Below are 23837 nucleotides of genomic sequence, written 5' to 3'. Positions count from 1 at the left end.
TTAGCTCCCAGGTATCTCATTTCAGCACAGTTTGTAAGCTTCTCCATCTGGTGTGGAAATCATTAAATAAACAGACCTTCCAGTGAGAATATTAGCATTCGCTTAGAGCGGCATACTTAACAGCAGTTTGACAACCATTACGAACAAGCCATTTGAAAGTGTGTTCCGATTTCATCGCTTGAAAGGTGCCTGTCTTTGTTTTTGCGTGAAGCAAAATAGATTTTCTCATTTGTGTGAAATTTATCCCATTTTCCTGCTAGCACTAACCTAATATTATACCATTGTACAACAATGTGAGTTGTTCCTGTTATCAGACAGCTGTATATTTTCTCCTTTTTTCCTGTTTCAACTGGTCTAATCACTGCCAACTGCTCTTTTGTCCTTTCCACCAGGATGGCTGCAGTTGACCCAGCTAATATGGCTTCAACCCTGGCCAAAATAAATGACCAGCAAGGAGATGAGCATGCAATAGCTATGTCAGACCTCCCACCCAGCTCTACAGATGAGTGGGCCAATATTGGACCAGGACCAAATTCCTCACAAGACCTCAGGACTTCCTTTCTCTAGGGGGTCCAACTGTTTCCTCATTCATGCTATATCTAAATTAAGCTCAGTGAGCACAAAAATTTCATACCCTAACCAAACCCAGTAGTGACTGTCTCACATTCCCAAGTGTATTAACTACTGTATAATCATCTTACACTTAGTGCATATGACTTTATTTGTGTTTTTGCATGTGTAAATAAAATAAAAAAAGCCTAACAATTTTGGATTTTGGCATATATAACTGTGTGACTGAGTGAACAGAGAAACGTGTGTTTGAAAATACTGTGTACATGTGCAAGTGTGCAAATGTGATAAACCTTTTATGTATCTACTGCTGTCTAGTAGTTTGATGTCTATAAACACTTTAGGCTGCACTGGAATTGTTGAGCAATGGTTTTCAAAGTGGCCACATCGCTCATGCTGTACAAAGCTGCTGAACTGCCACGAGCAATCATCCCATTTTATCAGCAAGTCTGAAGTCTGAGAATGCTGGCTGCAGCATGAAGTGCCTCATCTGAAAAGTCTTTAAAATGTAAAACGATTTTTAAAAAATGGATTTGTTTTTTATTCTGCGTCAGTCTTGACTTGTGTATTATAAGTTTTGCTTTGAGTAGAACAAAATTAAGTGTCCAAAGAAGCAACTAGATCCATAAACTCCAGTGCCGAGTTCCACTGGCCACCACACACCACAACCCTGCCCCTATCATAATTTTCTCTTCCCGTCGTTCTTCTGCAAGTTTATCATCTGACCTTTTTTTTCTCAGAACTGTGCAGGCTCTTTCAGAGGATTTCTAAAAAACACTCATCTGACCTTCATGTTCTTGAGTGTAACCGGTGGTTTGAACCTTGTTGTAAACCCTCTGCGTTTCATGTTTGTAGACGTTAACAATGATATCACTAATATTTTGAGAGTGTTCCCAGCTTGGTTAGATTTTTTTAAGTTGTTTTTCTTCAGCATGAATGTCATCAAATATTTGTGTGAGTATCCACAGTCTGGCGTCATTTGGTCCATGATCACAAGGTTCATGAATGAGTTTTTGAAAAAACTCAAGTACCCTCAAGTGTACACGTGTGTACGGTATGTGTGTGTGTGTGTGTGTGTTTCTCCTTGCACAAGCTCCACAAAGGCCTGCTCATGTGCTCAATAGCTATTTAAGACAGAGAAGGGCAACGGGCTGATTCTTGGGGGGGACTTCAGTTCTGCAAACAGAGGAGCAGCATGTACAGTCAGAGGTAGGGGAACAAATGATACTGATTCCTTTTTCACCAAATGAACTGTAGAATCCAAAAAGTCATACAACTCGGCGGTATGACTGACTGCTTTAGCGCCTTTACAAATTAAAAGTGCATATTGGACTAATGCGCTACATCTTTGCAGATGAAGTGAAGTTTTGTCTCATATGATGTTACAGAGCAGATTTTCACAGAACCCAGCAGGTGATGCCGACTAGTTAAGTCGTGCATTCAAATATTTGTAATATGCTCAAACATGTGGAGCTATTCCCCCTTTTATATTGGTAACATTTCTTAGGTGCTGTTTTGTTGTTAAATAATTGCTCATAATAATTACAAATTATTAGCCACTCCTTCATTCATTTCTAATCAACAAACTTCAAAAGGCACAAAAGGCATGCAAATCTAACTGCAAAAAAAAGGAAGAAAAAAGAAAAAAGGTTCAAGCAAATCATTGCCTGCTGTCTATTGTTGAAAGCATTTCTGAACTTGTAAGAGTTGAAAGCTAATGGCTTTGTGAATTATAAATAATGACTTGTGCTGCCTGCAGGGATGTGTAAGAACTGAAGTTTTGGAATAATGTTAAGACAATTGGCTTTAACAAGAGAACACGTACTGAGTAAGTTGTTCTAGAGCTTAATTTCAGTGGATGTGGCGTGTATGTGGGGATGTTTTTTTTTTAATCTTCATCTTGCTAAATGTGTTCTGGGACGGTCACTGGTCCTTCACAACCGTGAACAAGACAAGTCCTTTCAAAAAGAAGGAGGCCTGTATAACAGCAATTCTCAACATGTAAAAGATTTCCACGCACTTTGTTCCAACCTTGTTCTCACATCTAAATTACTGCATGGCCCTAAAAAACTCCTTACTTCACCTCATTCTCTACTTTATCAGCTTGTGGAGTGTGGGTTTGGTGGGGACCTTGTGTGCCACGCTCACCTTGGCCCAGTTCCCGAGGGAGTGTGTCACTCCTGAGGGGCTGCAGAGCGGCCAGTGCTGCCCATCCCCTGCAGGGGTAGCAGGAGACGAGTGTGGCTCCAGCACAGGAAGAGGCCAGTGTGTGACCATTGAGGCTGACAGTCGGCGCCATGGACCTCAGTACCCTTATGCCGGGCGCAATGACAGAGAGAGGTGGCCGCTGAGATTCTTCAATCGCACTTGCCGGTGTAATGGGAATTTCACCGGCTACAACTGTGGGCGATGCAGACACGGGCTAACTGGACCAAACTGTGATCAGAGGATCTCTGTGGGTAAGAGAGCAGATGCTTTTTTACGACCTAAAAATTCACGACGACTTAAAATTTCTATCTTCTACCGTGTCCTTCAAGATTTCACAGGTCTACATCAGCCTGGGGAATGAAGGCAGCATTTATTGCTAGGAGCAGGAAAAAAGTGTTAATTTTTAATAGCACTTTCTTTTCTCTACTCTTCCTTCGTTTCCCCCACACTTTAACAACACTTCATTCTCTCTCTTCACCCCATTAACTTCTCCCCAGTAAGGAGAAACATCATGCAGATGAGCACAGCTGAGAAGCAGGCGTTTGTAAATGCTCTGGATCAAGCTAAGAGGACTGTCCACCCTGACCTCGTCATCTGTACAAGACGGTATATTGAAAAAATAACATGATAATCAAGCTGAATACAATTAGATGATTTTAAAGGGTTGATTTTTACCTTGTAATTCTCTGGTCAACAGTGATTCTAAACACAGTATGTTTTGCCCAAGGACCTGCACGCTCAGACTCAGCTGAGTCGGTTGAAAGAAATATATGTGCAGTATCTGTGGCTGAGCCACATGCTGTGTTTTTGAAATTATTTGTAAAATCAGAGGATTTCTCATGGCAGCTTTCTTTAAAAGCTGTAGAAAGTTGAGCAAATGATCACTTTTGGCACGAGTAAAGGGAATTACAGTCTTCTGAATCTGTGAATAACCTCCTTCTAAATCAGCTGAGGACTGCAATTGGTTAATTTTTGAAGCCATTCTTGACTGCAGCTCAAAGAAAATCTCTTAACCTCTGGATCAGACAATTAAAATTCCCCTTGTTATTAATGGTCATGCTCAAGATTCTTAGTTACATGCCACATAATGCATTGCAGCTACAGAGAATAAAATATGTATTAATATCTATATATCCATTAGTGAGTTATTCACCAGTACCATCCCCAAGTTCTGAAGCCGTGTTTGAATGGATCAGTGAAAACAAAATTGTGAAAAACACTTTGTAGAGCTACTAAGATTACAAAGCTTTATGCAACAGCAGAGCATTTAACACATGCATAGTTCATCTAAGGCCACGCATTCTCTTACTTCAAATCAATCAGGGTGAATTTGGAGGATTCAGGCAGGGCAATGTGGAGGAAAAAATACAACGTGACATTCATCCTTTATCTTTAGGTACCAGGAGTTGTTTGGGCCTGATGGCAACACCCCACAGTTTGAGAACATCACCATTTATAATTACTTTGTTTGGAGTCACTACTACTCTGTCAGTAAGACGTACCTGGGGCCAGGCCAGACCAGCTTTGGAGGTGTAGACTTCTCCCACGAGGGCCCAGGTTTTGTCACCTGGCATCGTTTTCATCTGCTGCAACTGGAGAGAGACATGCAGGTGAGCAGAGAGAAGGCAGGGAGAAAGAGGGGTGGTAGTGGAAAAGAGGAGAGACAGCAAGCTTCTGGGCTGATAAAGAAATGGATGAGGAGGTTAGGATAGGAGGAGTGGTGATGGAAAAATAAAAGATCTGACACTGAGTGAAAAGCTAGCCGGAAGGAGAATGGGTTAATGCAAGGAGGAAATAAAAAAGGCAAAACAAAAGCAGGAATATATAGGAAGGGGACAAAAAAATAGGGCGCATAAAGGACAAAAAGAAAAAGGACCAACCTGCATATTTTTCTAATAAACAATTCAAGAAAGCAGTTTGTTTACAGACAGTCCTTCCCTGAACACCTGCCTCCTTCCCCTGTTCGATCTTCACAGGACATGCTGGGCAACCCCACCTTTGCCCTGCCCTACTGGAACTTCGCCATTGGAGGCAGCGAATGCGACATCTGCACAGATGACCTGCTGGGAGCCAGGAGCACATTTGATATGAGCTCCATCAGCCCCAACTCTGTGTTCTCACAGTGGAGGGTCATCTGCGAGAGTGTGGATGACTACGACACTCTGGGCACCATCTGCAACAGTAAAGACAGTCACGGAAACACACACTATACCTCGCCGTGCAGCCGAGCGCTGCTGACATACAGCATCGTCTCAGCTGCATCAGAAAAGAGGGCAAAGAGCTCATAAAGAGAGCATGTAGAACATAGGCTGCTATAAATAATAGCTCACAGCTGTTGTGCTAAATTCGATATTGCTCGCTATTACTTCAGTTTGTTTGAAACTGCTCTAGTTGTTAAACATCGCCTTCTCTGTTGCCGTGTGTAACTGGAGTACTACACACTGCATCTCTAAATACTGCGGTTTGAAAGATTTTTTTGTTTTTATTCAATCAGCCTAGTTTTTCAGTGTTAATTCCTGATTGGTCACAAGATTTAACCTAGAATAAGAGAATTGTTATTCAGTATTAAGATAACGCTGCGTAACCTAGACTTTAGGTGATCAGATTTGCAGGGATTGGCTCTCATTCCGTACTGGCACCAGATTACAAGCCTAATTCACTACCTTTCTTTCAGTGTTCAAATGCACCTAATTTATAAAGGATTTGGTTTTCATTCGGAATAGGCAATCATCTTTCCCCGTGGAGCCTCAACAACAAACTTATAAAAAGAGGTCATAAGAAAAAAAAGTGTTTGGTAACAGGTTGAACACGTGAGTGGCCAACATGTGAGTGATCTATCTTGTTATTCCCCCCAGAGAGTCATGACAGGCCTGGTATTTCCTGCGTCAACAAGCAACATCTCCTTAACTGGGTTAAGGGGGTTGCCTCATTTGTGCATGCGCTTGTTGAAGACAGGAATCTAACAGTCTACTGGTTCCTTTGATCTGAGGGAATAATCTTCAAACAGACAGACAACTCGGTTATGTAGCCTTCTGTTTATGTGCTTGTGTGTAGGAGAGAAAGCCTGAAAAAAGAGAAAGACATCATACATGCAAGAGAGACAAAAAAAGAAAAAAAAAAAACTTCTGTTCAGTCACAAAGCTCCCACTCACTACTGTTGACTTTTATTGAATAATTAAAAAAGAAAACTGCCATCCTGTCATGTTTAAGGCTGATCAAACTAGTAGAGTCTCCCACACAGAGTTAGAAGGTGGTTAAATAATACATTTTCAATCAATCTATATGTGTAGGGACCTCTGGCTTGTGCCTGATCTTAGGTCTTAGTGTGCCAGTAATCAGAAGTTATCTTTATTATTTTAAACTAATTATATTTCACTCAACCTAGTTTTATTGAGTCCTTTCTTCATCTCCAAGGCACAGAGAGCAGTCCCATCAGGAGGAACCCAGCAGGCAACGTGGCGCGGCCCATGGTGCAGAGGCTGCCGGAGCCCAAAGATGTGCTGGACTGTCTGGAGATCAACACCTTTGATACCCCTCCTTACTACTCCACCTCCTCCGAGAGCTTCAGGAACACCATCGAAGGTGATCCACATTCAACATGACTCATAGGTTAGAGCCAAAGCAGTAGTTGAGATTTAGCATTCTCCCATCAACCCAATCCAAGGAAATATTCAGTTTCACTTGGGCTCAGCTCAGAAAATAAAGCTGCTGAATACTGTGTGAGTGTATAGATGAAACACAAAGCCAGAAAAACACTCACTCAATCCTCCACCCACATGCACATATGGTTAGCTCCAACACAACATTTGTTGTTCCTAATTTTGGTCAATCAGAGTCTTCATTAAACGTTTTCCTTTTTTCTCTCCTTTTTTGTTCCATAATTTCAAGGCTACAGCGCCCCCCAGGGGATGTACGACCCAGTGATCCGCAGTCTTCACAATCTGGCCCACCTCTTCCTCAACGGGACGGGTGGACAGACTCACCTGTCGCCCAATGATCCCATCTTTGTCTTGCTTCACACCTTTACCGATGCAGTCTTTGACGAGTGGCTCCGCAGGCATCAACCGGGTACACCTTTGCGAATATTCAAACAACAAAATTCACTTTGGAGAATGAATGGATGGATTGACATATTCTTCACTCTCTCAGGTGACACTGTTTACCCCGATGAGAACGCTCCCATTGGACACAACCGCAGGTTCAACATGGTTCCTTTCTGGCCGCCTGTCACCAATGCTGAGATGTTTGTGCCTGCCCCAGAAAACCTGGGATACTCATATGAGGTCCAGTGGCCGGGTGAGAAGCAGAGAACGTGTAAGCATGTGCAGATCCACAAAATCCAGGAATTGCTCATAACCGTCCGCTCTTTTCCCTCATAGCTCGTACCTTCACTCTCTCTGAGATCATCAGCGTAGCCGTTATTGCTGCAGTGCTGGTTGTGGTGGTGGTTGGTATCGTCATAGCCTGCGCCATGCGTTCTCACTCTTACAGCTCTGCTGAGGCCCTGGAGCCGCTGTTGGCAGAAATTTACCGACGCTACTCAGAGGAAGACCGCAGGCTGGACAAATCACAGTCCGTTGTCTAACATTTTTGATCATCTTGAGAGGACCCAACATTTACATACATAAATTTGCCTTGTTTTCCTTTTTTTAATTATTCCTCCATTTCTTCTAATAAAGGTGAACTGGTTTTGAGCCCAGGCATAATTGTGTGTCTGCATTTATGAATTGAAAAGCGGAGAGGGTCTGGCGGATCTTTTGTTGAGCACATCCAGTAGATTTTCAGACTGCAGCCAAGATTATAATAACTGCAAGAGCTGATATCCAGTGCTCAGATAAGTACACAGCAAGCATAGGAGCAGCTACTGGGACTCAACCTTCCAAAGCTACATGTCAGAGCTACACTATTTAGTGACTCCACCTCGCTGCCCATTTTCAGCTGACAAATATAAGTTTATCCGTGCAGATGAAATGATGTCTTTCTATAGGAATATGCTTCTATTCCTTTTCATTTTTTTAAACTTTTAACTCACTCTGTTTTTGTGTGAACAAGCAGTATTTTATGAAAACACCACAGGCCTTTTTTGCCGCAGGCATAAATTTGCTTGTCTCAAGCCTCAGGCCAACTGGCAAATCACACCACTTAGACGTAATGTTACTTCTCAAATCAAGCCCATGCAAATTTCCATGTGTTCAAAACAGCAGATGTACCGCCCTCAAGTGGATCTAAAGGATTACTGCGAAAGGAGGAAATCGGTTTTTTTTTTCTTCATTTACACTCGTATCCTAATTTTTTAAACTGCATGTAGGGAATATCAAAGACAAAACTTAATATGACTTTAAGCGCACCGTGGAATTTTAAATCTCCATGACACCATAAAACTGCTACACTGTCCACACCTATAAGCTATTAAAAAAAAACAAAGCAGCGGTCGAGTACCCTCGAGTTGTAAGACTAGTTTGCCCTTTTGGCGCAGATTTATTACTTTTAATTTTTATAACTGTGGCTTTTTTGGGTGTGTGTGATAGTTTTACATACATAATATCGTTTGCCTTGAATAAATAAATAACCCTGTCCTGTCTGTCACAAAAGGCGGCCACCTGTCACTGCATGCCTAATTACCACGAAGGCGCACAGTATGCACAATTTATGATCCTACGTTGCAACTTTGGAGGCTTACAGCAAGTCTTCAAGCTCGTACCTACAGCAAGGGCGTCATGGAGGTGGAGGGTGGAGATGCTGTCTGATCTTTTTGATGTGAAGCTGCATTTTCAGCAGAAACTCCCCATCCCAAAACAAACACTTACTTAACCACAGTGTCCCCAAATTTGAAGATTTTTAAGCCGAGGGTGATCAACGGACATTTAAAAACGGACATGTTTTTTTTATTCAGAGTATCTAAAAATTTTTCAGAAATAAGCTTTTGTGAACCGTGAGAAATTCAGTGGTTTATTGAATAAGCGTTAAAAAGATTTCTGTAAAAACTACACAGTAGACTACGGAACTTTCATCACTTGAAATTTACTTTCTTTCTGTAGTACAGGTGTGTGTAGATATGATATGTAGAGGAAACCCTTGTATTTTAACATCCGTATGTAAAATTAACTAACTAATTAATTAATTAGCATTGTTCGGTCGGTTTTCAAACTCATAATCGGATGACGTCATCCAGTGTTTGCCTGCTGTTTCATGATTGGGTCTAACTATTTCTTGCTAGGCTATGTCACTGAATATAAGCCACACCACCGTGCACGCTTTTTTGTGTCTGTGTGCCAAATGCCAACTCAGCCCTGCTCATTCGCTCATTTAATGGGAATGACGTGGACTTAGTGGCACCTAACTCTTCCTTTTGGGATATTTTGGGACATTTTGCTTTATGGGAATCAAGATTTTAACACTCAGCACTGACTGGAGTGAATTTCAAAGGATATTTTTGCAGTGCATGCTGATATCTTGAAAAAGGACCTCATGGGAAAGGATGGAGAAGAAGACTTTTTGGACCCGTTGGCTGTACTTTCTGTATCACCAGGTTACACTGACAGCAAAAAGACACGGTCCCCTATGTTTATGAATATGGATCGATGTGACAGTCACACATAGAACAATCATTTGGCCACTGCTATCCTCCAGAGAGAGAGGCTCATTAGTGCCTTTCAAGCATGCTCTCATGAAAGTCATCTGCAGAAAAAATGCATAGCAGTTTCTGCAGCCAAAGAAGTTACTGTGCTACATGGTGTATGACTAAGGGTAGGAAAAAAAGTCCTGTTCCCTGTGGCTGGAGCTCTTCCCCTTAAAAATGTTTGTCATGAAATTTGAGGCTGGTTTTGAAAAACAACAACAACAACAACAAAAACGGCAGATAAGTCCTTTTGCTTCCTCTTAAAGAAAAAAGAAGAAAAAATAGATGTAATTTCATCTGCTTCCCTGTCAGTTATTTGTATGAAACTGGAAATCCACAGGGGTCAAATGTTTGTGGATGTGAAAAAAATACCAAATATGATGTTTATCATTCTTATATTATAGCAAAGATCCAAGTGAAATGCAAAAAAAAAGGAAAAAAAAGCATTACACCGTTTCTCCATTTCTCCTTGGGCCAGCAGGGAAGCAATTGTTCATCTGGAGAAGGATAAAGCAGACCGCGATGGCTGGGTTTCAATAAAGCTTGCAATGTGAACAGATGGCTTTGATTAATGCCGAGGCTCCAGACAGGATCTCCCTAGATGCCTCCTATTTCCTAAATGAGACATTTGTGTGCAAATGTATTGTTTATCAAGTTGTCACCAGTAACTCTGGTAATTAAAGTGAAAGTACTGAGGATTTTCCTTTAAAAAAAGTCACAGGTTTCCTCTTCCTCTGTGATTGTCGGACCTCAGGTTTAAAACGTCTTTGTCCAAACTTTAGACTGATCTTCTCCGCCTTCTATAAAATGTTGCCTTTTCTCTAATCTAGCTCATCCCCCTTCTTCTCTCCTCTCCTCACGACTCCTCCGTAATTCAGAGCTGCCTGTCATTCCAAGCACGACACGCACTTCATCCTGTCACCTTGACTAAACGTGAGTGATGCCGCATACGTACTCATGGCAGACAAAGGTGGAGAAAAAGTGCGAGAGAGGGATAAAGACATACAGCATAACCGCTACAGGAAAACACCTCCAAGGCGAAATTCAGTTCACTGGTTTGGAAACATGCAAAAAATATGCAAAAAAAATAACATAAAATAAAGAAAAAAGAAAAGAAGACTCTTGCTTCTTCTATCCATTAAAAATGTGACTTTCAGCTCAGTTGTCCTTGTTAAACAGTTCAGAGCTTTTCTCAGATACTGGTGTGTGGTGTGCATGTGTGAAATTTGAAAACTGAAAAAAAAAAGAAAAAAAGGTTTATCCTACTCGGTGAGAGAAATCACAAAATATAACTTGTTGATATTCATTAATAAAAAAGATGAAAAAAACCCCTCATAACATAAAACGTCTCTTTCACTGACACATTGCATCCGGAGATAAATCAGAAGGTAAGAAAAACAGAAACACAAGGTCCTGAACTTCAAAAGGTTTTGGATACAAAATTTTAACAAATAACATTTAATAAGATCACTTACAGAACATTTGGTTACACAATACCAGTGCGTGTGCACCATGTTTATATATCTTTGTGAGGACAAATACAAATGATGGTAAGGGTTAGGGTAAGCAGTTGGGGAAAACATTATGTCAATTAGATGTCCTCACTAAGATATGAAAACGAGTGTGTGCATCCATGTGTGTAAGTGTGAAGTGACTTCTTATATTAATGAAATTAATTACAGCGACAAAAACATAAGTATCACAGCCGTGTGAAGTCAGGTAAATAAATTTATATAAAACGGAGACGGTGTCTAATTTCACACTGAACTATTAACATCAAAAATCAAGTCCTAAAAAAAAACAGCTGCTAAAGTTGAAGACTATGAAAACACTGATTAATACTACACTGGTAAATAACAGTCGATACTCAGCAGCTGCTTCTAACAGATGCAGCAAAATGCATTTTTTCCTATTCTCTGTCCCGTTTAACATAAGGTGGTTATCATTGCTAATTATCAACATGCCACTTAAGACATTCAATATTCATGAAATCATGACACATTTTTAATTATTCGAACACAACAATGAAAAGAAAAGTACAACAGTCTTTCAAAGCAGACATCCTATTGCCATACAAAAGATTGGCAGAAGCAGTTGGCATATTTTGAGTCTTGGGAGTTGTTTGTTTGTTAAAGTAATAATCAAAATCCAGCACTAGGCTGCCGTCAATTGAGGCTTCAATTATATATATCAGTATGAACACGTAACGTATTGATGAGTGTGTTTACATGAAAAATAATGCACAACAATGCTAAACTATCCATCCAACCATTTTCTTCCACTCATCTGGGTCAGGGTCTCAGGTGCTCCTCAGCTATTTCCTTCTCCAGCTCTTGCTGGGGCTTTCCTAAGCCACCTGAGGCATAAAATCTCTCTAGTGTGTCCTGCGTCCACCCTGGGGGTCTCCTGCCAGTTAGACGTGCCACAAAAAGCCCCACCTAGATGGCATTCTAGGCCTTCTGGGCTGGAGGAGTAGCATCTCTACTCTGAGTCCCTCCAGAATGACTGAGCTTAGTGGTCATTCTGGAGGGACTCAGACTGGACTCAGGCATCCAATCCCCAAAGCCCAAGATGGAGGCCTTGGCGAACCCAATACCCGGCTCCTTAACTGGATTTAACTGGACATGCTCTGCTATATTTTTAAATACTGAGTGTAAATACAACAAAGCTGTGTTTGCAGTTGGAGGTAGAGTTCACAAATTAAATGCAATTTAATTTAGACTTAAAATAAAGACTCTTCTTATAATTATATGTATTGTTTTGACATGTAGAGTGCCCTCTACAAGAGGAGAATCACTCTACAGCTTTATAGGAAACAACCACAGCCCTCCAGAGCTGTTTTAGGAAGATGTCATTAACTTGAGGTACAGTGGGCAGTTGTCTCATGAGAGCACGGTGAGGACGACAGTTCCTTTGGTCTTTTTCAGAATGTCCACAGCTTCAGCGTGGGTCACACCTTCCAGGCAGTGTCCATTAACAGCAATTATCTGATCGCCACGTTTCAGCCTGCCATCCTCAATGGCTGCACCCTGAAGTACAAAGTCAACAAGAGCTTTTAAACGCTAATATGGCAACACATATGTTAGGAGAAAAGAATGAATGTGAGGTTAAATGAATGTTTGTAATGATCACAAAGGAATTGGTCGCAACAGATGCTCAGAAATAGAATCAAGAAACAAAACAAAGGAAAGCAATCATGCAAAAACTGACATAATGCAGTTTACTAGAGCATGGCACTAAGAGTTTACCACCTGTTACAAAACAAAAGCTATTTAACAAGTTATAACTGTGGCCTTTTTGCTTTGTTTCTTACATTGAGCATTGCCGTTAGGGACAAATTGCTATTTTTGGTGTTGAATTACAAAAAAGGCACTATAACTTAAAACCACACAAGAATCTCTGTCTCTTATGTGGCTTACATAGGTAGTCACAAAACAACAACGCATATAAAGTAAAACCACACACGGTGAAACTGCCTGCTGCCTGCTTTTTTACCCGAATTGCTGATGATTGGAGAAAGTTTATTTTATTTTATTTTTTTTCTAAATGACATCAGAAACAGCAGTATGCGACATTACGTGATGGCAGAGCTTCAGTTCATCCTTTGTCATTTTTTTTTTTTTTTTTTTTAATAAATAGGACAGGGGGAATGAATGAGAGAAAGAGGGGGAGAGAAAGAAAGAAAACCAAAGGGGAGAAGAGACGGTGAGAAGGGGGGGGAAGAGAGAGAGAAAAAAAAAAAGAACTCCTGGGTCACCTGTATGGAGAAAAAAAAAACAAACAAACAAAAAAAACAAACAGAGGAGACAGCAAACAACAAAGAGCAACATAATAATAGAGAAAACAAAGCACCATCACAATAAACTAGCTAGTCATAGATATCAATATTTACTAAATAATAAACGATATTGTGCAGCACGCAAGATAGACAGCGCACAGTGTGCTTTGAGGCAGCAGCCAAGGAAGCTTTAGTCCGCGTCTGTGAATACCCATGTGTGCATACCTGTGTGGATCAGCATGCTTGCATTCCAAAGGTTTCTCCATGTAATGATCTGCTAGGGAGTGTGGGGGGGCCACAGCCCCGTCCTCCAGGGTGTGAAGCGGGTATGGAGGAGATCAAAACTCCAGACATCCAGAGGCCCCCAGAACACAAGAGACCATGGAAGACCAACAGAGGGGCAGCCGCGCCACTGTCCCAGTAAGAGCTGAGGAGAGTCCCAGATGAGGGCTCGCCCAGCAGCCGCGGAGCAGAAGTCAGGGGGAGTTGCAGTGACGCGCCCGTGAGCTCCGCCGGCCCCCAGCTGTGCCTGAGTGACCGAGCCCCAGGCCGAGAGGCCGGGGGCACCCCACCTCCAAAGGGGCCCGAGCGAGCCCCAGGCCCCAGGCCCCGACAAGCGGCCGCCAAGGAGTGAGCCGGTGTGTACCCGGACGCCCACCCCCAGACACAAAGAACCACCAACACACCGACACCTGAGGGAGTCCGCCACCGGCAGGGGAAGTGGTGGTGGGTGGAGATAGGCCTCCAAACCTTGGAGGGCCTGAGGTGTCCCCAGAGAGGTGGCGTCTGATACCCAACCTGACATATAGACACAGACATACAGGCACACACAGACACAAACATCCATTCCCACCCTCATGCTCTCATATGCACTCACTCCACACTCAACCAACGTGGAGACAGACATAAAGAGACGCTGTACACACAATCACACTCCCCAAGCGTACTCTACAAACCGGGTCTAGGTACCCTTGCCCCTGGAGGGGGGAATTGCACCCAGACCCAGGTGGTGTTTCCCTTTTCCCTGCGGTGGGGAGAGGCAGACCACCCCGACTCCGCAGCAGCAGGAAGGCCCCACACCCCAGACCGCAGTCGGACGGCCAACTCCTCCTCCTAGTCCTAGCCCCCCCGCTCCAGCAGGCCGCAGAGAATGGGGGTGGGAGAAGACTCCAAACCTCCCTCCACCCGCTCATTGTAGTGTTGATGCATATGTGTTCTAAGGTGCAATTAAAACCCAGGAGGGCATGGAGCTACCTGCCAAGGAGCAGCAGGTAAGCGCATAGTCCCTCCTGCTAGCCCTCAATGACTAAGTGTATTTAAAATTGAGAGGTGGGCAACGACGTCAGGGGTGAGGTATACACCCTGATGGTGATTTGGACTCCGTGATTGTGCCCACCCCCAAGATCCTATATGTATGTGTAATGAGAGTGTGAATAATGTGAACGTCTAAGTTGTGGGATAAAATTGAGGCAGAGGCAGCCAGAAGGGGACAGGGGGGGGGGGGGGGGTAGCCTCCTCTGCACCCTGGTGACATACCCCCACTCCAAGGCCCTGCATGTGTGGGTGGTTGTGGAGGAGCGGGAAGAGGGAGGCAGCTGGAGATGGGGAGGGAAGGAAGGGAGGGGAGAAAGTTTTGTTTTGAACAGAGAAAACGCTATGAGAAGATGTGAGGGAGTGACTCAGTGAGTGACATACAGACTGCTGCTAAACTGTCTTTCCCAACATTAAAACTCTTTGGTTTTCACAACAAAAGGAGACCTGGCAGATGCTTTCTCACCTTGTCAAAGACAGTTTTGATGTAGATAGGCAGGTCTCCGTGAGGGCTGCCAAAACCTCCTACAATGCTGAAGCCGAGACCTGAGGAGCCTCTCTCCAGAGTGATGGTCTTATACATGCGAGCGCTGTAAAGAATACGATGCGAAACAATGGATGTTGGCTTCTGAGCGCACCGATGTGCATGCATTTAAAAACAAGTGTTGCACCAACTGTTTAGTAAAGTTTGAGGCCTGCTTTTGTCTTTATTCATTAATTAAAGTGGAGAGAAGAACAACGAAATGACACTGTTAGCTGAACCACTTCTTACCAGAGGCTGTTGTGAAAGCAGGGCAGGCTGCTCGGCTGGCCTAATGACCATGCGCGCACATCGCTGTTACTCTGTGTGCTGCATCCCTGAGAAGCTGCTGCCACCTAGACAATCATAGATTCACACAAACAGCATGTTATGAGTGCAAAGTGTAAAGGTTTTAGCCATTTAGGACTACACGAAGAGACCAGGACAGCCTGAATCCAAGCAGGACAGGACAGCCTGAATCCAAGGAATAGCAAAACATCTACAAATAGTGACAGTAACATGTAATTAAAAATATATCTCATTATTTTATGCGATTACTCTGGAGAACAGTGAGTTTCTCCTGACTGACATCAGCAAGACAGGAGTGCTTTTCTTCACAGCTTTCTTTTAGGAGTATGCAGAGCATCACTTTGAAAATGCCTATTTGTGCTGAGTAGGCAATCTGGCAGACCACTCTACATGAGGTGCCAGTTTCACTTCAATAAAAGACAATGAAAGAACAATGAAACCAACACAGGAGAAGTCATTATAACAGAACACGTGTAACATTTGAGCTAGTGTATAGTACATGTCTACAAAAAATACAAGCTTCTCAAACAAATCTGCAAAACTGATGCATTGCAAATTTATCCAGAAGAAGTTGTGCTAACAACAGATTAATCAGGATTTCTGCAAAAAGTTAATATTTCTATAGTTGGACAATGATCAAATGTCTTATTAATGCAACAGCGGTCTTATGCCCATCCAAATATTACCAGAGTAGGAGTGATACAAGTCTAAAACCTTTTGATGTTTATTTTAAACACAAAATACTTGCCAAAAACAAGCGACATGCGCTTCCATAGACACAAATATAGTTTTTTCCCTTACAGCAGAAGTCTTTTTAGAGGTGTGAAATCAATGTCATAAACACTGTTGTCTTGAAATTAACATACACTGACTGTGCAAAATGCTGATAATGAAGGGCCTCCTTTTTGTTAAAGACTTCTTTTTTTTTTAGTTGTCTGTATGTAAAATTATGTCTTGGGGAAATATGGAAGAAGATAAAAAGCCCTACGGGGAGCTGGCTGTGAACCATTTCTGTGTTTCTCTGACAAAACAGAACTAAAACCTGCTGACGTTATCACACAGAAACTTACTGCCTTTACAGGCATTACATATCAGTTACTGGATGTCTCACTGTGACAGTACCTGCAAAATGATGGTTCCAGTGGTGTTCTTGAGCAGGGCTTCAGCATGGACATGAGTCATTCCCTCAGTGGAAACATCATTGATACTGAGGATCCTGTCTCCCGTCTAGATGATGCACACACAAACACAAACACACATTTGTCCTAGACTTAACACTATCCCCCCCTTTTCCTTTTTGCCTACAAAGTCTCCTTTTCTTTTCTGTCCCTATCTTTTTTCTTCAGGATTTCATAAAGGTTTACTTTTGGTATGTCACTTCATTTTCAATATTTATGTCTAAAATGCATTTTATGTTACATGTGTCTGTAATTTGATCATGGAGAAACATTTATGTCCTCTGCCCCTTGCATCCCGATCTATTCCAACCTTTATATTTGTTTTATGAGATGTATTTCAGGAAGAAAATGATGTAAAAATATCGACTTCTATTCCAATAAATATGTAACACAGTCAAGGCAGTCCATATATTTGTCTCAGTGTTGGAAAAGTTCATTTTGGTAACCTTTAGTTAACCAGGAAAAACGGCCTCTTCAGATTCTAAATGACTCCTGCACTCTGCGATTACAGAAGAATACACAGTAAAACAACAGTCACCTCTAAAGAAAAAGGTATCTTGTGCCTCCTTCACCTTATTTTTTATGATTCCCTTAAATTCATCAATGCATACCAGAGAGTCTAAGTTTACAGCTTTTTGCAGATGTTTCAGCCTCTAAGGGACACAGTAAGAGTAAGAAAGTGCAATTTTCCTTATTTAAGGCCCAGTCCACACTCGACTAGTCACAATGTGAAGCATACATGAGACACACATGCATGCACGCACTGGTGTATATACATGGTCACTCCCCACCTGTAATTTCTGTGTTTTGGCAGCAAGTCCATTGGTATCCATGGTAGCAATAAAAAGAGGAAGGTTGCCATGGGGACTGCCCACTCCTCCAGCTACGCTGATGCCCAAGGAGTCGTATGGACCCTGGAGTGATTGCGCACAGACACACAAACACACACATTTGCAACCTTTCCAAATGGCAGATTCGAGCATAAAATAAACACCCAACGTTACAGGAGCATGATATCCAGTCAGGAAGCAGGTTGTTTTCAGTATATAACTAATTTATACTAATTTGTAACTTCTAAAAATAAGTTAAATTATCACTACTCAGTTTCTCCAGTACAGTATGGGGTCCAAAAAGACAATGCTTTTATTACTATAAGAGTGTTTTACCTTTTTTATTATCACTTTTCTGATGTCAGAGTCTTTGAATGCTGCAGAAGAGAATGACACATAACTATGGATAAAAAGATGCAAGAGTATATTTTCCATTCAAAGCAAATTGTTGGACTCAACATTGTAACTCAGACGATACTCGAGAACTTAGTTGACACTCACTGTAGCTCTCTATTTTGTTATCTGTCTCCCTCTGGTGGCCAAAAGAACCATCGCATACACTTGAGGGTGTAAGCGTGGAGCAGTCAGAGTCTTCGCTCTGGATAAAACACAACTTAAGGTACTCCTACGTTCACAGAGTAATATCGTTAAAATAGGTGTATAAACGCAATAGTTGACCTACAAACTACAGTCTGAACTATAATTTCACTAGGAATCATATCACTAAAGAAATACGTAGGCAAGATAAACAGTTTACCTGACTCCGCAGTGTGTACTGCACCCCGGCTTTAAAACGAGCCACCTCCAGGTGGACTCCTCCACTGCAACTCTGAGAGCAAAGTGACACATCTCACATAATGACGCTGGCCATGAAAATGCCTACCTATGTTCATTTATTTATAAACTGTGAATACGGCAGACCTGCAGAAGTGTGTGTGCACGCTCCTGTGATGCTGCACGCACGTCTTCCCCATTGATTGACAGAATCTGGTCGCCTAGCAACAACCTGCCATCCGAATCTGCTACACCTCCTCTGATGATATCTGACACAAAGATGCCAGTGTCATTACTGTTGGAAGAAAACAGAGGTCAAAAGCTGTGCCTGCCCCAGGCTTATAAATAATGTGACCTGTGCACCGGCTGTTTTGCATAATGTCACACCTGATTGTGCAAAAACATAAAGCTGCGAGAAAATTGGCACCCGAGCTCTTTGGAAAATGATGCGTCTTGCGACTTCTTTGCAGTGAGACCCTATCTAACCTTTATGGTAATTATCGAATGCTGGAGAGATCTGTGAAGTAGTTACAGAACACGTCAAAGGAGTTTGCCATGAAAACAGTCAATCTACTAGGGTCTATAAAGGGTTTTTTGTTTTTTTAGAATATAATTTTCGGAATTATATTTAAAAGGAACAGGTATTCTGCAATTTAAACTAACTAACCAGCCTAACTACAGCTTACAAACAAAAGTTGATTAAGAATAAAATTGTGGTAAAAATAGGCAACAAGACTAATCACTCACTAACAAAGTCACATTTATTTATTTTTAACCTATTTCTCATCTTCAGAAGTTGCGAGGAGGAGTACTCCCACTTGCCATATGTTATATTTGAAGCCGATATATTAACAACTTCATCAGCCTCTTAGACTTCAGGCTCTTTCAGCAGGTGACATCACCTAGGTTGCGAACACGATGGTTCTGAACAAAATTTGATTTTGTCTTTGTTGTACTTGAAAGCACAGTGTTAGATAACACAGGCTCAAACCTGCTGTGAACATACCAAGTTGGAGGTTTCTAACTTGATAAAAGCATCCTGACTGTACCTCTTCCCCACAGTAGTGAAGCCCAGTCCTTCTCCAGGACGAGGCCTCAGCTCCAGGCTGAACACATCCCACAGGTCCTCCTCCCTGTAGGATTCCTGGTGCCTGAAGACGCACAGCTGGACACGCTGGGTGGTGAGCCGTAGCACGGCAATAGCTTCGTCATGACTGGCCTGCCGCATATCTATGCCATTTACCTAGAAGACAGTGACAGTGAGAGAAACAGGGGAACAGATGCATGAAAATACATTCTGTTTGTTCAGGAAGTACAGGAACACATATTACAAAACAATAATATGATAAACTTTTCAGATTGGAGTGGTAAAGGAATCAAATATTTAGAACATATACTAGAAGGAACAGAATTTATTTCATTTGACGGACTAGTTACACAATATGGGATCAACAAGAAAAGATTTTTAGAATATCAACAAATTAAATCCATAGTTAAAAAGAAATTTAAACCGGGTCAAGTTGAACTACAAACACCACCAAGTGTGGTTCAATTTCTTACTCTTAAAACCCCCAAATTACTATCCAAAATATACAGAATGCTTTCTAGAACAGATGAATCAATATCACTTCCTATTGCAAAATGGGAAGCGGATTTATCAGTTAACTTAGACCTAAACTTCTGGTCTCAGGTTTGCTTAAAAACCTTTCATCTAATTAGAAATCCCAGTCTTCAATTAATTCAATACAAAATATTACATAGAGTGCACTATACAGGTCATCGGATGTTCAAGATGGGCTTCACGTCTACCAACAACTGCTCACACTGCCAAACCAATTCACCGGACAATTATATCCACGCTCTTTGGTTCTGTCCACCAGTTCAGACGTTTTGGCGCGAGATATGTGAGGACTTATCGAAGTTTCTGAAATGTAACATTCCAACTTCCCCCTTAGTGTGTTTGTTGGGCAGCTTAGATAATGTCACTTCAGAAAAGAATATCGCCCATATGGTTTTCACTGCCCTATGCATAGCCAAGAAAACTGTCCTCATGAACTGGAAAAATAAAAATAATCTTAATTCTAACCAATATAGAAATTATCTATTAGATTACATTAGTCTTGATACAGCCTCTGCCGCCACATCAGATCAATTGCTCTGGGCTCCTTTGATCAGCTCCATCACCTAGTGGGGGTGGGGGGTCATAGTTTGGTCCCGCCTTCACTGTTGTGATTGGTGTGGGGGTAGGGACAGGCTTAGGGCGTCGGGGGGTTCCCCGGAGGCATCTTCCTTGGGGGGCTCAACCCGGGGTAGCGGTCATGTCCGGTTGGGGGCTCTTTTGGCTCTCGGGTGACTGTTTCCTCGCGGCTGCGTGCAGCGGGGCTAGGGGAGGGTCTGTGCTGACGGACGTGGGTTACTGACCTGGTAGCGTGGCTGCCCCTGGGTGGGTCCGGGATGGGCGTGAGGTTCTGGGGGCGCTCCATCTCTGGGCTGGGGCCCTGGCTGGGCCTCGGGGGCTTGGGTCCTGGTTGGTGTGTTGCCGGGGTTGTGGGCGGGTGGGTGCATGGGGACCCAGCCCTGGAGCAGGGTGCCGCCGGTGCATCGAGCCACATGGGGGCTCTTCAACTGGTGGGGGAGATTGTCACATCTTGCAGGAACTTTCCTCTCTTCAGGAACTCTCTCTGCAGGAGGGGGAGATACAGGAGAGGTGGAGGAAGATCTCAGCCTGGGCGTTTATTGTCTTATGTAGTCTGGAAGATGAGTGGATGGTGGGGTGGGTGCAGTTTTCTCTGTGGTGGGGTTGGGTGGACTGTCCCGGGCTCTGTGGGGCCGGGAGGCGCTGCTGCACTGGGCCCCGGTCTGGATGGGCCTGGGCCCCCTTTCCCTGGCGGGTCGCGGAGTATGGGGGTGCCTACTGGGGTCAGCGGGGGAGCTGGCCCCAGGGAGGGGTCACCTGCCACTCCCTTCCCCTCCTCCCCATCTCCAGCTGCCTCCCCCCTCCCGCTCCACCACAACCACCCACACATGCAGGACCTTGGAGTAGGGGTATGTCACCAGGGTGCAGAGGAGGCTACCCCCCTGTCCCCCTGTCCCCCTCTGGCTGCCTCTGCCTCAATTTTATCCCACAACTTAGACATTCACATTACTCACACTCTCATTACACATACATATAGGATCTTGGGGGTGGGCACGATACATGGAATCCAAATTACCATCAGGGTGTACACCCCACCCCTGGCGTCGTTGCCCACCTCTCAATTTTAAATACACGTAGACATTGAGGGCTAGCAGGAGGGACCATGAGCTTACCTGCTGCTCTCTGGCAGGTAGCTCCATGCCCTCCTGGGTTTTAAATGCACCTTAGAACACACATGCATCAACACTACAATGAGCGGGTGGAGGGAGGTTTGGAGTCTTCTCTCACCCCCATTCTCTGCGGCCTGCCGGAGCGAGGTTTGGAGGCCTATCTCCACCCACCACCACTTCCCCTGCCAGTGGCGGACTCCCTCAGACGTCGGTGCGTTGGTGGTTCTTTGTGTCCGGGGATGGGCGTCCAGGTACACACTGGCTCACTCCTTGGCGGCCTCGGGGCCTGGAGCCTGGGGCTCGCTCGGGCCACTTTGGAGGTGGGGTGCCCCCGGCCTCTCAGTCTGGGGCTCGGTCACTCAGGCACGGCTGGCTGCCGGCGGAGCTCACGGGCGCGTCACTGCAACTCCCCCTGGCTTCTGCTCCGCGGCTGCTGGGTGAGCCCTCATCTGGGACTCTCCTCAGCTCTTTCTGGGACAGTGGCGCAGCTGCCCCTCTGTTGGTCTTCCTTGGTCTCTTGTGTTCTGGGGGCCTCTGGATGTCTGGAGTTTTGATCTCCTCCACACCTGCTTCATGCCCTGGAGGACGGGGCTGTGGCCCCCCACACCCTCTAGCAGATCATTACATGAAGGAACCTTTTAAAAAAACAAGCGCGTCCATGCTCACAGGTGTACACACGGGTGATCACACACACAAACTACACCCTTTTTGGCTCCTACCTCAAAGCACACTGTGTTCTGTTGATCTTATGTGCTGCACAATAATGTTTAATATTTAGTATTTACTGTCATATTCCCATATATCATTGTGATGTTGTTTATTCTATTACTCTTGTTCTGTTCTGCTCGTTTTCTTTTTTCTTTCTCAGCAGGTGATCCAGGTGATTGATATATGCATTTTTTTTTCTCTGCCCGTTCTGTTGGTTTTTGTCTTTTGCCCTTCTCCCCCGTCCCTCTTCTCAGCTGTTTCTCTTTCCCTCTTTCTTTCTCCCCTTCCTTCCCCCAGTCAAGTCTGTCCCGTATTCAGTAAGTGAAAATAAAATAAACAATAAAAGGTGAATCAAATGGACCATTACGGCAAGGCTGGGATGGTCAATTTGGTAAAGTAAATCCGTTGGGCATCTTTCTTTGCCTTTAGACAATAATTCTGATGGCAAAAGAGCCAAACGGGACAGGCACAAAGAAAAAAAAAAAAAAAGAAGTACAGGAACAAGTCTTTCAGTGTATACAAATCAGGCTGTGCAGTAGTTAACACTGACGGTAGAAGGTCTGAGGTGTGGCATTTGTACCTATGTCAGTTTCTCTCTCACAGTTCAGAAATGATTGTTAAATTAACTGGTGATTGCGTAATTATCTGTAAGTGTGGAGATGAGAGTGTGTGGTTGTTTTTCTATTTCTAGCAGCTTCCGTTTCCTTACGCAGCTTACCCTAACACTGCCATTAGGCTAAGCAGTCACATGATGGTGGTTATGAACTCGACAAGCTAACCCGTGGTCTACCAATGTAAGTAAGGGTGTGGTATACTGGCAGTAATATATGACCAATATAAAATATTGAAGAGTCTGCTAGTAGAAAAGTAGAAAAGCAACTGATTTTACATAGTAAGATAAAACACACAATACAGACTGAAAGCAACAGAGCTGCTGCACTCAATACAGCGTTAGTGTGTGTGTGAGAAAAAGCACTGAATAGAAGTGCATCATTAAAAGCACTTCGTGAATGTGTGTGCTTTAATGTCTAGACTATTTGAAACTGAAAAGAATGCAGGAAAAATGCCAATTATGTAAGTGAACAGACGTATCAGTATGAGAGCTCTATCATTAAATCACACGCAAATCTGATGGATTACAGATATTATTATAGCGTATAGTTATAAAAATACAAATGCTCTAGGTGCTCTGCTTTAGTATCATATATTAATCTTTATATAACAATAAAATTGGTGTAAAATTGGAAGGAGGAATAAAGCTGAATAGAAATAAAGACTGCAATGCTTGTTAGTCTACATGGAAATTCCAGGAATGCTGACACTATTTTCTTGGTGGTGACTTTATCGTGAACATAACCTAAACCGTAGCAGGTTAGGCCTGCAGCCATGGTGATGTGCCCAGGTAAAAACGTATACTTTTAATATGCACTTCGTATCTCTGTAGTTGCCTGGAGAAATCCTGCTTATCCTCTGTGTACTAACGCTTTAATTCTATGACAGCTGAGACCGGCTCAAGCCACTCTGCAAATTCTAATTTGGATAAGTGGTAAGATAAATAGACGATTATTATTAGAATTTTGTATTTATTTATTTTATTTGCTCTATTTAACTAGGAGAGATGACAGAAGCTACCAGAGCTTTACAGTCTCTCAGTTCAACAAGTATCTCTGTAAGTGTTTCTCGAGTCGTACTGCAGTTTGTTTAGTAGTGATGCGTACAGGGCTGG

At 43.1% G+C, this 23837-nt stretch overlaps 3 protein-coding genes across 3 annotated transcripts in view; 2 read left to right on the top strand and 1 right to left on the bottom strand.

The window, feature by feature from the left end:
* LOC146707890 (uncharacterized) overlaps nucleotides 1–1458 on the top strand; it is a 49913-nt gene extending 48455 nt beyond the window's left edge. The window contains exon 6 of the mRNA XM_085459471.1: nucleotides 393–1458. Within this exon, the coding sequence (XP_085315597.1) occupies nucleotides 393–567 (175 nt within the window). The 3' untranslated portion in view covers nucleotides 568–1458. The remainder of the gene's footprint in view (nucleotides 1–392) is intronic.
* Nucleotides 1459–2626: 1168 nt separating this feature from the next.
* On the top strand, nucleotides 2627–7470 carry tyrp1b (tyrosinase-related protein 1b). The gene is made up of 8 exons (XM_085460786.1): nucleotides 2627–3029; nucleotides 3276–3384; nucleotides 4175–4388; nucleotides 4755–4959; nucleotides 6193–6360; nucleotides 6667–6846; nucleotides 6928–7074; nucleotides 7158–7470. Exons 1-8 carry the CDS (start codon nucleotides 2627–2629, stop codon nucleotides 7361–7363), a joined length of 1632 nt encoding a protein of 543 aa, XP_085316912.1. The 3' UTR covers nucleotides 7364–7470.
* Nucleotides 7471–10775: 3305 nt separating this feature from the next.
* The window catches only part of LOC146707888 (multiple PDZ domain protein), a 49201-nt gene continuing 36139 nt past the window's right edge, over nucleotides 10776–23837 (bottom strand). Inside the window, exons 35-44 of the mRNA XM_085459464.1 lie at nucleotides 19147–19340; nucleotides 18245–18392; nucleotides 18081–18152; nucleotides 17825–17948; nucleotides 17660–17700; nucleotides 17285–17407; nucleotides 16438–16542; nucleotides 15259–15362; nucleotides 14953–15076; nucleotides 10776–12426 (exon numbers count right to left, since the gene is read on the bottom strand). Coding sequence (XP_085315590.1) covers nucleotides 12280–12426; nucleotides 14953–15076; nucleotides 15259–15362; nucleotides 16438–16542; nucleotides 17285–17407; nucleotides 17660–17700; nucleotides 17825–17948; nucleotides 18081–18152; nucleotides 18245–18392; nucleotides 19147–19340 — 1182 coding nt within the window. The 3' untranslated portion in view covers nucleotides 10776–12279. The remainder of the gene's footprint in view (nucleotides 12427–14952; nucleotides 15077–15258; nucleotides 15363–16437; nucleotides 16543–17284; nucleotides 17408–17659; nucleotides 17701–17824; nucleotides 17949–18080; nucleotides 18153–18244; nucleotides 18393–19146; nucleotides 19341–23837) is intronic.

This window comes from Copadichromis virginalis, linkage group LG6 (assembly GCF_057382275.1).
Source record: "Copadichromis virginalis isolate Kocher_CV1m ecotype Utaka linkage group LG6, C_Virginalis_male_GT1.1, whole genome shotgun sequence".
Taxonomy (NCBI): Eukaryota; Metazoa; Chordata; class Actinopteri; order Cichliformes; family Cichlidae; genus Copadichromis; species Copadichromis virginalis.
The sequence above is the reverse complement of the archived record's forward strand: the minus strand, read 5'-3'. Positions and strand labels throughout refer to the sequence as shown.

Bases quoted from the DNA above. Each gene is read 5' to 3' on its own strand.
- tyrp1b (XM_085460786.1), top strand. From the start codon at position 2,627: ATGGCCCTAAAAAACTCCTTACTTCACCTCATTCTCTACTTTATCAGC. The intron at 3,030-3,275 runs GTAAGAGAGCAG...ACTTCTCCCCAG, and splicing joins TGATCAGAGGATCTCTGTGG to TAAGGAGAAACATCATGCAG. The intron at 6,361-6,666 runs GTGATCCACATT...CATAATTTCAAG, and splicing joins CTTCAGGAACACCATCGAAG to GCTACAGCGCCCCCCAGGGG.